General features: G+C 44.8%; 1 protein-coding gene across 2 annotated transcripts in view; it reads left to right on the top strand.

Annotated features, from left to right (window-relative positions):
• The first annotated feature begins 9,596 nt into the window (after positions 1 to 9,596).
• Positions 9,597 to 14,031, top strand: part of RIN2 (Ras and Rab interactor 2) — a 63,458-nt gene continuing 59,023 nt past the window's right edge. For both annotated transcript variants that reach the window (XM_056862242.1, XM_056862241.1), the window contains exon 1: positions 9,597 to 9,692. Coding sequence is in view for 1 of the 2 variants with exons in the window: in XM_056862241.1 (XP_056718219.1) it covers positions 9,636 to 9,692 (57 nt within the window). In the remaining variant the exon portion in view is untranslated. The remainder of the gene's footprint in view (positions 9,693 to 14,031) is intronic.

Below are 14,031 nucleotides of genomic sequence, written 5' to 3'. Positions count from 1 at the left end.
GGATTGCTCTGTCACTTTAATAGTAATAGTAATAATATTTCTTTTGTGTAGTTGGAAATTGACTGCTATGTAAACAAATTATTTTAATAATGCACTTTGTCCCAGTAATAGATGGATTTGGTTTTCACTGTTTTGAATAATGCTGTTTAGTATTTATGGAATACATTTTAATATGCTGAAAGTAATATGCCTCATATAAACAAATTGTCCCGTTTTTAATTAAATCTCTTCCTGATCCTTGTAGGTGTTTAATGGCTGCTGTCTCTTTTAAATGTGTTGTATGGATTTTAATATGGTAAGCCACCTTGTGTATGTATTGTAAAAACACTTGTAATAATAAAATGTTTTATTTTTATCACCATGTTGTAGATGGGAGGGAGCTGAGACTGAGAGAGTGCGGCTTGCTTAGGCCACCCAGTGAGTTCAAGGCAGAGGCGAGATCTGAGAAGGGAATTCTTTGATTAATAGCCAACTCTTAGCTACTAGTTGCTACCAAATTTTTGGGGAAGGGTCTTGTTCACCGCACAGTGGGGAAGCACCGTTTACGTTTTCCACCCCCAGGAGTGAAAGCACCGCGCACTGATCCTTGTGGGGGTTTTTTACATCTTGTTCTTCAGCGCTCTTTTTCTGCTTCTTAATTCTTTTTCTTGTATAATGACTGAATGCATGAGGCTTTGCAACTTAAAAGTAGATTCCAGCGTAACAGAATTATTGCGTAGGCTTTTGTTGAAACACCCGTAGCAAGTCTGTTGCCTAACAGAATTGGGAAAGGTTATGAAAAGTACATCCCAGTAGGGCTATAACTACAGACAACACCATCTTTGATGGTGTAATATTTTTCCTTGCAAATGTATCCCACTCCAATAATTTTTTCCTCTTTATGGCTCTTTCTAGCAGTTACAGTTCTACTTTCTTTCTTTCTTTTTTTAAAATTCAGCATTGGGTTAAGTTCACTAGGATATTTTTAGCTGTAATGGATATTGTCTGTTTACGCTTATGCATAAATAGGTCTATATCAACCAGTGGAGAAGAACTTCAGCACAACACCCTAAGCAGTAAATATTATAAGTCGTATTTAGGGTTTAAAGTGGACTATGAAATGGAACTGTGGTCCAGCTCTGTAAAATAAAGGTATGCCCTTGAGGGATAGATAAAATTTAATCCAGGTATTTTAAGCTCTTGGACTATGCTCAACAGTAAAGAACGCTGAATTCAGACATAACATGAAACTTAGGTTTGTGTAAATGAACTCTGGTTAGTGTGATTGTCTGAATGCAGGTTGCTGTGATGACTATGGTGGCATAGGGACCTTCAAACCAGTATCTGAAATCCTGTTGTGAAGTTGGTGGAATGCGTAGGCAGTGGGGAGAGATGACACCATTTGCCAGGCAGAAAGCACAAACAGGGAAAATGCTGGCATGAGGCGGTGAAAGGCAATTTAGGTTTTGATTTTGAGCCTGGCTAACGTGTGAAGCAGCACCCAAAGAACAAGCCAGGATTAAACCAGGATATCTGCATTCAACCATTATGCAAAACCATGGTTGAGATTAACTGTAGTTAGTGAACCATCTTCAGATCCTGGTTTGATCAAGCTCCTGCAGGCTTGTTTGGTTGTAAATGCCCTTTGGACATGCAGTGACTAAAACTGTGGGCTTTTCCACATAGCTTTTTTTCTGTCAATTCTGGCCCCATAGTGCTGTGGTTTATCCTCTGATTTCTGCACAAATCTTTGTGCCTTTAATTTCTACATCAGTTTTTTGGTTATTTCCCAGGTTTTATCTAGTTCTTTTGATACCACTGTTACCCCGATCTTTGTCTGGAAGCCAATTTTGAGTCAGATTTTTCCTTGTGTGTAATGTTCCTATAGGTTTTCTTGGTCCCACCCACCTCCAGCCCACTTTTCAATAATTGGACTGTCATCTCTCCTCCATCCGAAGATGAGTGGTTTCAGCTTTTATTTTTTTAAAAGCCCCCCAAATATCTATATATTGATGTAGTATTGTAATGATAATTTAAGCAAGTTCTCTGAATTCCCAGCTTTCATTAAAAAAAAAAAGTCTCTAGTCATTTCCCTAGTGGAGATATGCCTTTTCCCTTATATCTCCGCAAGGGAAGGAGCTAGAGACTTTTTGTTTTTAAATGAAAGCTGGCAATTCAGACAAACTGCTTAAACTATCATAACACTGCATCGATATATTGATATTTCAGGGCAGTTTTTTTTAAATACAATAAGGGGAGTGCTATAATGACAGCATCCTCCCTTGAAAATCCTCATTATTTAAGCCATGTGAGGAATAAAATAAACTGACTCACGATTGTGAAAATGTGCAGGGAGGGCAGACATGCGAAAGAACCGTGCCCAAACCGGTTCCAATGCTTGTGGATAGGCTGCCAAGAAAATCAGGAGTAAGTTGACTTCGTGGAAAAGGTCTGCGTGTGGTATTCCAAAGGTTTCAATACTGTACATAACAACTTCATGACGCTGTTCTGTTCACTTACTCAGTAGCCTAGGAGATGTGGCATATTGGCGCAGAAATTCTGTACCGTGTTCCTGAAGCCATGCCTCAGTACCTCTGTGGTCATGAAGTAAAGAAATGGATTGGGAGATGGGGAGAGATTACAGCCACAAGTTCAAAGTTCTGCTCGCTTGAGAAGAAATGCGCTCCCCCCCCCATTTTTGCATGTCCAGGATCATGTGTAGGCTTCTTTCCAAACAGGGACTTGAACATGGAGGTTATGGGATGGAGCTTGAGAGCCAGATCCCACCCTCACATTTATGCACTCATTTCTATGTTTTATGACCCCCTGCGTGAGGCTCCTGCCCTGCAGCTTCCAGAGACCCCTCATTTTTGTTGAAATGCTGCATAGCAGTTCACTGGAACACATTTTGGAAAAAAAATTCTGGCTGTGGACACTTGGTGATGTGTATCAAACTCTGTCAGATCTGCGTTTGTGCTTTATCTGTATTTAAATTTTTTGCCACTGGCCTTAATTAGTCCGAGTTGCCTTACTGGAGGGGCCCTCCACCTTTTGGAGCCTATGGGCACGTGGGGAACTTCGACGGAGGGCAGCAGAGCCGGTCACGAAAATGCTACCTCAGGAGGTGGACCCAGGCACAGAAGGTCAGGGAGTGAGGTTATATATAACTAATAGTAACACTTAAACATTTTAGGCAGAAAAGGGTGCCTTTTAATCCGCACAACTGGAAGCCCTGCTGGATAAAAGTCACCTTAGCCCCACCCACTTTATAAAAGCCCTTGGCGGGCACCAGGAATGGCGTTGGCGGGGGCCCTGGCCCCCGCTGGCACCATGTTGAGGACCCCTGTGGGAGGTCTGAGTTCACCTGTTAAATCCCAATCACCAGACGTCCAGAGTTTTCTACGAAGCTGGTTTATTTAGGAAGCAGGAGGTGAATAGCAGAAACCTACAGGGAAAGGTACGAGGACTCTAATGGGGGGGGGGGGTAAAGAGCAGGTGAGAACATATACAGAAAACCAAACAGTTGGATGGTGCCAGGCCAAGCCTGGTTCTCCTGGTAGATTACAGTTATCACGGAAACGGAGAGCTAGCAGACGTAACATACTTCTGAGCAACACAACCTTGGAGGCCAGCTGCGCTCCCAGGCCTGGAGCTCACACCCTGCCTGACTGCTTAGGCTTGTGAGCGGGGTGTTACTGTGACGTGCAAATTTTTAAAACGAAGTTGCCGTGGCCAGTGACTCGCCGATGGTTTGATTCATTCTCTGGTGTATATTTGAGTCTAACTAAATTTGCAGACAATAGAAAGTAATCAGAGTCTGTTGAAGCAGAGGAGACATGCGATTATGCATGCTCACTTTACCCTTCTTTATTCCCCGTTTCAGCCAGGATCAAAGCAACATGGGTTGGGGAAAACTGTGTGCATTGGCTTGAATGATCAGGGAATAAACTGTGTGCAGATCGGATCGGGGTCATGCATACAGGAAAGCAGTCTCCCAAGTTCAAATCAAGTCCCACCCCTTTAATTGCTGGTCTGTAATTGGCTCACCTCGTGAGAGAACATTTCCTCCCCCGGACTCTAATCTGGAGAACCGGGTTGGTTTCCCCACTCCTACACATGAAGCCAGCTGCATGACCTTGGGCTAGTCACAGTTCTCACTGAATTCTCAGCCCCACCTACCTCACACCTACCTCTCCTCACTGTTGTGGGGAGAGGAAGCTAAGGAGATTGTAAACTGGTTTGATTCTCCTTAAAAGGTAGAGAAAGTCGGCATATAAAAAGCAATTATTCTAGGACATAAACGTCACTTGGTGAGGCCGAGCCAGGGCATGCCTCACCAGCCCGGATTGAGTGTGTGTGTGTGTGTGTGTGGCTGCCTTGGCTGGATCCCAGGCTAGATAAGCGCTCTCCAGAGACCGGATCTGGCCCTTAGGCCTTATGTTTGACACCCCTGGTCTAATGGCAGTTAGCTGAATTTGCACTTGGAGTTCTTGCAAGCTTGTGCACCATGTTCTGCTGTTTGGGATGGTCTTCATAACTGGTAGGAGATGGCTTCTGTGTTTGAATCCTACTTGTCTCCCTAACAAGCTCTTCTTGATGTCTCCAGTCAATGGGGGGGGGGGGACTGGCCAAACTGTGGGCCTAAGGAGGCAGCTGTCCATGCTCGTGCCATGCCTGAAAGTCATAAACTGAACATGAATAGAACCTAAGCAACTGGATAGTAAAACCCAAAGATAGCGTGATAAGATTCATGCATCCATCAGTTTTCTTGCTGAATCTTTTTTAAAAAAATATACGTTCAGAAAGCCATCCATAAAATACACACAAGGCCATGTAGGCGGGTGAGCTGCCTCTGGGTTGCTCTGTGCTGTGCTTGGCTTCCAGTGAGCCTGTACATGCTGTCCTGTTCCACCCTGTGAGAATGAACAAAATCTCTTTCTGCGCTGCTTACGGAAGTTGGGGCTTTTTCCTCTCCCCCCCCCCATACAAATCCCGTACTTTGTTTTTGGCTACAGCTGGAGTAACACAATGCAACATTTGAATTAAGAGGTCTGTGTTAAGTACTGGCACCAGCAACAGTTCCTGTATTTTGACCCTTAAATTTCAATGTAATCCTGTGTTTAGCCATATCAGTGGACTGCTTGAGCGAGGTTTTCAGCTGACCACTGAAAGGGAAACAGTTGCAAAAGAAGTGCAGTTTGCCAAGGTCCAGATTTTTTAAAATGCTATTTATTCAGCCTGAAGATTTGCAGACTAGATATAGAACGTAACCTTTCTGACAGGGGAATGCACTTTTCTGTCAAAATAAATGTTTTTTACTATACCTGGAAGGTATTACAGTAATTAGGGATAGAGCTTACTTTTAGGGATTACTTTGTGTGCAGGTTCAATAATAAATATATTTGTATAGCTCATATATATCTTCTTAGTCATCCCCACATATGCCCTGACCTGGGTAGCCCAGGCTAGCCTATGGTCAGATCTCAGAAGCCCAGAAGGGTGGACCTAGGTTAGTATTTGGATGGGAGACCACCAAGCGAGTCCAGGGTTGCTTCGCAGAGGCAGGCACATGTGAAACCACCTCTGAATGTCTCCTGCCTTGAAAACCTTACGGGGTTTCCATAAGTCAGTTGTGAGTTGATGGCAAAAGAAAAAAACATCCTCACATAAGCCCTTCAAGATAGGCCAATATCACTACCTGCAGATGGCAGGTCTGATGGTGAGATTGAACCAGACTTGTCAGTTTGTTCTCTTAGCTTTTATGCCTTTCTGACAGGGAAATAGAAAAGCTGTAAGTTCAGAGCTGAAATGCATCTTAAATCCATCCTGGAACTGCTCGACACCTACTATGGTCCTATATCTGTGATGGAATAAATTATCTTGGGCATGCAGCTCACCCTGTGATTCTGCAGTCCATCCATGCGGCTTTCAAAGGCACAGGAGCCGTGCTAGAAACAAGAGTATTGGCAATTCCATTCATCTGATTTGATTTTGGATCTCTGTTCCCGGTGCAGATCTATAAATGTGCAGATTGCTTCTGGGCTGTCTCTTGGCATGAGCAGGATTTGGTAGACAGAGATCTGTGCCCGTCCCCTTTTCATTACTAAGGTCTTCAGCATGGGATTCATGATGGGAGGGGCTGAGAGGGCCCCCCTACTATCTGCACGGTTGTTCTTTAGCATGGAAGGGGGCAGGGTACCTTCCACTTAACAACCCCCTGATCTGTGCTGGTGAGTGATAAACCAACAGTACAATCCTAAAGAGAGTTACTCCAGTCTAGGCCCATTGAAATGAATGGGCTTAGACTGGAGTAACTCTCATTAGGATTGCACTGCAAGTTGGTTGCATGATGGGGCGGGAGTGAGGGAAGATGGAGAGCAAGGACTGCTGGGATGAAAAGCAGCAGGCCGTGATAATGAACGTTATGTATGCTGCAGAGGGATGGCTATGCAGAAAAGAACTAAGCAAAATGATTAAAGTCTGGGGCAGCCAATCAGCATGCCTATCCGGTGTGAATGGGCCTTGCAGTGCAAAATCCCAGTTGTGCCTGGGAGTTCTTTTAGGGCTGTCTTGTAGCTACCCCATCTTGGGTTTGAACCAGGGATATGGAAAGTGTGCTGTTCCCCTGCTCTGTGCTTTTCTCAGTAGACTTTCCTGCTCTGGGTTTTGACAGCAGGGCCAATGGGGAATATCTTTTCCTGCATTCCTATTTGGAATTATCTTTAGTGTGCAAGTTCTAGTCTTGCCTAGTTCTCTGTGGCTGCTGATCAGCTTATTGCTAGCCAAAAGTAGGTTTTGCCCTATTCCCAGTTTTTCCCCTGGATGAGATTCCAGCCCCTCACTCCTGTTTCCCATGAGTCCTTTTTCCCCAGAGAGTTGTTGGGATGACAAAAGGACTGTTGTCTGTGCGCGTGTGGTCTCTTGTTGCTGACCTGGGGCCTGTATCCATCTAGCCATGGGCATAATTTCCCCCAGAACGGAACCCTTCTGTGTGAAAGGCTGTGGTCTTTTGGTAGGGCTTCCTCTGCCAAGTGAGCAATGGAAGAAGTGTCTGGGTGATATAGCTGGAGTAGCCATACTTCTTTTCCTGTGTGTCCAGTTGTCAAAAGATTTGACACCCCCCCCCCCATTTGCAGACCCCGTAGGAATTTAGTGAATCACGTGTTCCCTTGCAGCTGATGGTGCTTATGTTGCCTTTTTCTTGTACAGTTATGTGGCTGGATGTGGACAGGGTGTGCCGGAGTCACTTGCAGAAACTGAGAGGGAAAGGGGCCATGGGGTCACAGTGGATAGCTTAATGAAAGTGTCAACCCAGTGTACTGCAGCAGTGACAAAGGAAATGCAAGCATGGTATAGTGGTTAAGAGTGGTGGACTCTAATCTGAAGAACCGGGTTTGATTCCCCACTCCTCCACTTGAGTGGAGGACTGTAATCTGGAGAATCGGGTTCGATTCCCCACTCCTCCACATGAAGCCTGCTGGGTGACCTTGGGCTAGTCACAGTTCTCTCTGAACTCTCTCAGCCCCACCTACCTCACAAGGTGTCTGTTGTGGGGAGAGGAAGGGAAGGTACAGAAACTCGGCATATAAAAACCAACTCTCCTCCTCCTCCTCCTCCTCCTCCTCCTTTTTCTTCTGGATTATAAAAAACAACTCTCCTCCTCCTCCTTCTTCTGGAGTATTAGGAAATGGATTGAAAATATGATAACGCCCCCATATAGATCTATGGTGGGGCCTCATTTGGAATACTGTGAAGTCCTGATGGTCTGTCAGTGATCCAGGCTTCATTTTTGTAAAACAAGGCTTGTAAGGGTTTTTTCCTTTTTGAGTGACCTGTTTAACTGCAGTAAAATGAGGACTGTTTTCCATGGCACATGTAACTAGCAGCTGAGGACATTTCAGTGTTTACAAGCCAACTGAATTGACTGTGTGGAGATCTGGGTTGGATCCAACTATTTTTCATCAGGTGAAAAAAGGAACAAGGGGTTCCCTTTGACCTCTCAAACAGCTTTGGTGGGGATCATGGGACCTGCATGAACAAAAAACACGTAGGACGGGTCTGTAAAAGGGAGGGGAATTAGGTGAGATTGTGAACAACTGGCTGGATCTGGACCTTGATGTAGAATGTGGTCTGCACAGTATGCTCAACTCTGCTTCTGTCAGCCCAAAGGAGCGCCCAAAGGCAAACACAAGATTGTGCATCTCTATTTTTCTATAAAATGTAAATTGCAGGCTCATGCTGCCTCACTTGGCCTCTGGGCCAAGTAGGGAAGGGAGATGGGGTTTAACCCTTCAAACTTGAGGAGAGGGGATAAGATAACCATCTTCAAGTACTTGAAGGGCTGTCATATAGAGGAGGGTGCCGAGTTGTTTTCTGTTGCCCCAGAAGGTCGGACCAGAACCAACGTGTTGAAATTAAATCAAAAAAGTTTCTGTCTAGACATTAGGAAGAATTTTCTAACAGTTAGAGCAGTTCCTCAGTGGAACAGGCTTCCTCGGGAGGTGGTAAACTCTCCTTCCCTGGAGGTTTTTAAGAAGAAGTTAGATGGCCATCTGTCAGCAATGCTGATTCTATGACCTTAAGCAGATGACGAGAGGGAGGACATCTTGGCCATCTTCTGGGCATGGAGTAGGGGTCATTGGGGTTTGGGGGGTGGAGGTAGTTATGAATTTCCTGCATTGTGCAGGGGGTTGGACTAGATGACCCTGGTGGTCCCCTCCAACTCAGCTGTATCCCTATTAGCATTTAAAGGGAGAAAAGTGTCCTTCTACAAACTGAAACTTTCCCCCCTTTTAAAATACTAATGTTAAAGCAGGGAGCAATTTTGGTTAGTGATACCTAGTGGAGGTTGAAGGGTTAAATCCCCCTCCTTTTTTTGCATGGCCCCAGTGCAAACCTGCATTTTGCATTTTATAGATGGACCTGGCACATTCCCTAAACACAGCTTTGTCAGCTTAGAGGCACAAAGGAGGTCTTTATGGATCACTCTAAACTACTGTGAGACTTCACTTGTGGATGCCGGTCATGGCTGATACAAGGGCAGAGGAAAGGCTCTTTGTACATCCCCAGAAGCTCTGTCCTTTAATGAGCTTGGTCTTGACACTGAAATTGAGTTTTGGGTTTAGTGTACTTTTCTGTAATTGCCCCATACTTAGGGAAGCCCTTCCCTTTCCCATATACCTCAAGTGACTTATTTTGTGCTACTTTCCTGGAGCATTTTCTTCCTTGAGAACTCATTAAATCTGTAATCTGCAATAGAGGTTTGTAGTTACCCTCTAATGTTTTCTCTGTGTGAACTTTGGGCGGAGGCCAAGCAAACAAAGCAAGTATTATGTCTTTTTTTGCATTCTTTTTAAAACGAGCCTGTTAAAATCCACCAGAAGCAACTAGTGGGATTGTTTGGGACGAGCGGGAAATACCAGCGGCTCTGTCTTTAAATGCAGTTCTCGGGAAATAATAGACCAAAAGAGTATGTTAAAGACTCTGGTAGGAAATAACTGGCACTGAGTTGTGGGGGGGGGGGGGGAAGGAAAGTCTTGGCAAAACTGTTGTTGTGACTGTTTCTGTGGCTTAGAAAGGAATTTCCTACAGACTGGACTAACCATTAAAAATGTCTCTGTTTCTAGGAGGAGCTCACTGGATTTTTCCCGGAGAAAATGTCAGTTTTAACCATGGAAGCCCAGTGTCTTGATGAAAGGGGGAGCTTTTTTAAGGTAAGTGGGGGAAATTGCTGCTTATTTTGGTGATGGGGAGGTATATGTTGCTTTGGTGCGTAAGGCAATTTGTTGCTAGTTATGCTTGAACTTCCAAGTTTTGACAGAGCTACTCTAAGGAAACTTGGCTTATGAACTACTGAAATCAGGCTGTCCAGGTTCAGGGCTTTGTAGTTTCACAGAACAGTATAAACAAAGCTGTGTGTTTTATCTGAACCTGATGCTGCAGAAAGCGATGGTTTTGCGTAAGGAGCATATTAAACATGTTCCTTTGTAAGCCTCTTGCTATATTACTGATTTTCATTGTATGAATTTCCAGTTGTGTGTATTTGGATCTGCGTTTCCCTCCCCCCCAGGCCGATAATTCTCATGTCGTTCTCTGCTTCTTGTTCAGAATGCCTTTGTAATAATTGCATCCACGCACAACAGCGGTAGTGTAAAGCTGGAAGATGAGTAACAAGCTGACTGTAAACATTTCCATTTGCAAACCTTTTCTGGCTTAGGACAATTTATAGGCTTTCTTTGAGAACATACTCATATGAGCTGCGACGTGCTGCTGTTTTTGCTCTGAGTCAGAAGACTTCGGAAACGTATGAAGATTCAAAATATGAGATTTTCCCCTTTTCCTTGCAGTCGAGTTCTTAAAATTAGTTTCAGCTGTGGAATAGTAGTTTTCGCTGTGGTAGCTGAAGCCGGCTTCTGTGCTTGGCAAGTGGGACAGAGCAGTCCGAGCATTTAAATCTTTACCTTTTCATGGGGGAAAAATAGGCTAAAGACTGTAAAAGCTACAGGCTTCCCATGCTATGGTGGAGTCATTCACTGTGCCCATTTCCCAGCTCTTCCTTGCCCCCAGCGTTAAATCCATCTGTCATATCGGTGCTAGTGCTGAGATCTGTCCTTTTGCCATCATAAGGACCCTTAAGAGAGCTAATGTGGTACAGTGGCTAGAGCGTTGGACTAGAATCCGAGAGACCAAGGTTCGAATCTCCATTATGCCATGGAAGCTTGCTTGAGTGACCTTTGGCCCATCACATACTCTCAGCCTAATCTTCCTCAGAGGGTTATTGTGAGGATAAGATATAGAGGAGAATGATGTCAGCTGCTTTGGGTTGGCACAGGGGAGAATGGTGGGGTTTAAATGAAGCAAATAAATACGCAAGGCCTGGGTCCTGCCACTCCGTAGTGCAGTGATGTACCAGAGAATCAGATGCTTAAAGAAATAGGTGGCATGGGGTTATACTCTGCAAAATTCCTGTGGGAAGATTCTTGCATTGCTTGTTTATAGTTGCAGCTGTATTCAAGCATTCTGTTGTTGTGTGTATAGAAGAAGAAGAAGAGTTGGTTTTTATATGCCGATTTTCTCTACCACTTAAGGAAGAATCAAACCGGCTTATAATCACCTTCCCTTCCCCTCCCCACAACAGATACCCTGTGAGGTAGGTGAGGCTGAGAGAGCTCTAAGAGAGCTGTGATTAGCCCAAGGTCACCCAGCTGGCTTCATGTGGAGGAGTGAAGAAACAAATCCAGTTATCCAGATTAGAGTCTGCCACTCATTTGGAGGAGTGGGGAATCAAACCCAGTTCTCCAGATTAGAGTCCACGGCTCCAAACCGGCGCTCTTATCCACTAGCATGCTGGCTCTCACCAGTGTAGCACCGTCAGTGTGCATGATACCTTGCTGAGAAATAAACAGTTTTTTAAAACTGTTTAGTGATTGAAATGAAAGTTGAGATAACAGGACAGTTCTTGAGAACCTGTAAGAAGATAGCTCAGATCTTAAAAGCAGCTTAACTCAGCAAATGTATTTTCTGCATATACACAAATGTTTCCTGCGGCATACCGAAAATGTAGAATAGATGCATATGTTTTTAAATGTACATAACCAGATTGGGCTGGGATTCCCAGGTGTGCATGTTGATGCATGAAATACTGGTGTTTATGCAGCAAATGCATTTTTTGTGTGAAAGGGTTGGATGGAGATACAGTTTTGACTGTGTGATGTCAGCCTTTGTCCATATGCTAACAAAATGTTTTCTGCCCACTTTCACGATGCTTGAAATGGATCTGGAAGCTTGTCTATTGGCTCTTTTAGGGGTTTTGGTGTTCTTTTTTGTTTGTTTAATGTCTGCTGAGTGATCTTGGATTCTGAAAAAAAAAAAACCCTGCATGTGGCCACTCCTGTTTCTCCAAATTGTTCGCCCTCTACTTTTCTGTTTGTTCGCTGATAAGATTTTAACCCTGTGTTGTTTGCAGGAGATAGAACGCTAGAAATAAATTTCTGCTTTGCAACACTGAAGTGACAGTAGGATGCTGCGATATTAAAAAAAAAATACTTTGCTGCTGATAAAGGTTTGAGGAAACTCCACAAATAGAAACTCCTAGTTATGAGAGATGTGCTTCCATTATTGGCTCTCTGCCAAGCCCTGGAACAAGTTTGCCTTTGTAGCTCCGTGTGCAGCAATTGTTGAAATAGGAAGGAAACAGTCAAGATGCCAGAGAGGATGTGAAGTTCTAAGAAGAAAGCAAAATCTCGCAACTCTGAGAGAAAAAGGGCATCATTTACCAGAAATGCTGGACATCATTTTAATGGTTGCTGTTTCTCCAGAGTAGTACCTCAAGAAGGCTGGCTTGGATCTGGTCAGCAAAACCCTTCTAGGTAGTTGTAGCAAGCTGGAGGGGGGAGTTGGCCATCTTCTGGGCATGGAGTCAAGGTCACTGAGGATGTGAGGGGGGAGGCAGTTGTGAATTTCCTGCATTGTGCGGGGGGTTGGACTAGATAACCCTGGAGGTACCTTCAACTATGTTTCTATGGTTCTAAGCTGCACTGCAGTTTCAGTGAAGAGGATCTGATCTTGGCAGGGAACAACTAATACAGACAAGCAAAGACAGGCATAATGTGGTCCTGCATTAGAGATGTCTTGCGACATCTAAGAATACCAAAGCAGCTGTTCTTTACAAGGCTTTCTTGCAGGGTACATGTCCCATGATATGGGTGGCAGGTACGTGATGCCACCTGCCGTCTTGCAGGTCTGGATCTGAGCAGTGCCTGGAGGCGTGTTGTCCCTTGAATTTCAGGATGGAAGGTGAGACGAGAGAGAAATGTAACGTGTTTGAGTTTCAAGTGAGACTTCTGGTGAACTTCGTATCTCTCTTCTCACGAAGCAGTCTGCTCAGAGCTGGTGTCTGGGAAAACTGAAGGCCGTAGGGTCTCCCTTTCAACCTCAACATGCAATATGGGACCCTTTTTATATGTAGATCTGTTTTTACTCGCTTTCCTTTTTCTCAGGGACTGTAGCCAGAAATCTTGTGTTGAGGGCAGCCTCAAGGTATGCAGGGAAAGGGGAAATAAATGCAGGAAAAACAGACCAAAATGCAGATAGCCTAAAATATTCATTGACTGTATTAAACATTAATAAAATAAAACACAGCACACTGACATGTAAAAAGAAGTGCCGGTCTTTGTTGTCCATCTCAGGGGAAGGTGTCTGCAGGTTTGCTTCATTTCTCACTGAACAACTGGGCAGGCCAGCGGCTGATATCCAGCCACACATTCTGAAGACTGAAAGACACGTGAGAGGGGGTGGCGATTTCTGTACTTTGCCCTCTGTGGCGTTCTTCATGGTCCACTGATACCCCACGCCCAGGAACATAATTTCAGAAGGCTCAGTAGACCGCAGCGGAAACAGGGAAACCTGAAAGACATCACCTCTCTTAAGAAAATGCTTTTAATTCCTTTGGAGCTGTGTGGTTGGCTCAGGTCGCTGCCTCCAAGCTATACAGCTAAAAGAATTAGGGGGTCGATAAAAAAAAAACAAAAAGCTGAAGAATCAGAAAAAGGGGTTGGGAGTATCAGGAAGGTCAAAATGGGCCTCCCGGAGAGACAGTTATGGTGCTTCTGCTGTGACCTACTTTAGATAAACTCGTGGCCGGGAAGTTGGGAGGTTTGGGCTCTCATTCCTAGCAGTCCCACTGTGAGGAGCTGATGAGCCGGGCTCCCCTCTGATGCTGCAGCCAACCTCCTTTGGAAGGGGCAGCCTCAGTGCAGACAGGGCTAGCTCGAGGGAAGACAGTGAGATTCGAGTCCAGTAGCGCCTTGGAGACCAACATGAGTTCCAGGGGACAAGCTTCTGAGGGTCCACGAAACTCTTGTTGGTCTCCCAAGGTGCTACTGGACTCGAATCTTAACTGTTTTGCTGCAGACCAACATGGCTACCCTCTGAAACTATCTTGAGGGAAGAGCTTCAGTCACTCCTATTTTCCTTTTTGGCTCTCCTTCTGGCAGGCGTCTCTTGGCTGCCAGAGACCATCTAGGTCACCCACGTCGTCCTGGCCATCTGAGC

The sequence above is a fragment of the Euleptes europaea genome, chromosome 17, assembly GCF_029931775.1.
Source record: "Euleptes europaea isolate rEulEur1 chromosome 17, rEulEur1.hap1, whole genome shotgun sequence".
NCBI lineage: Eukaryota > Metazoa > Chordata > Lepidosauria > Squamata > Sphaerodactylidae > Euleptes > Euleptes europaea.
This window is presented reverse-complemented; position numbering and strand designations above follow the sequence as displayed.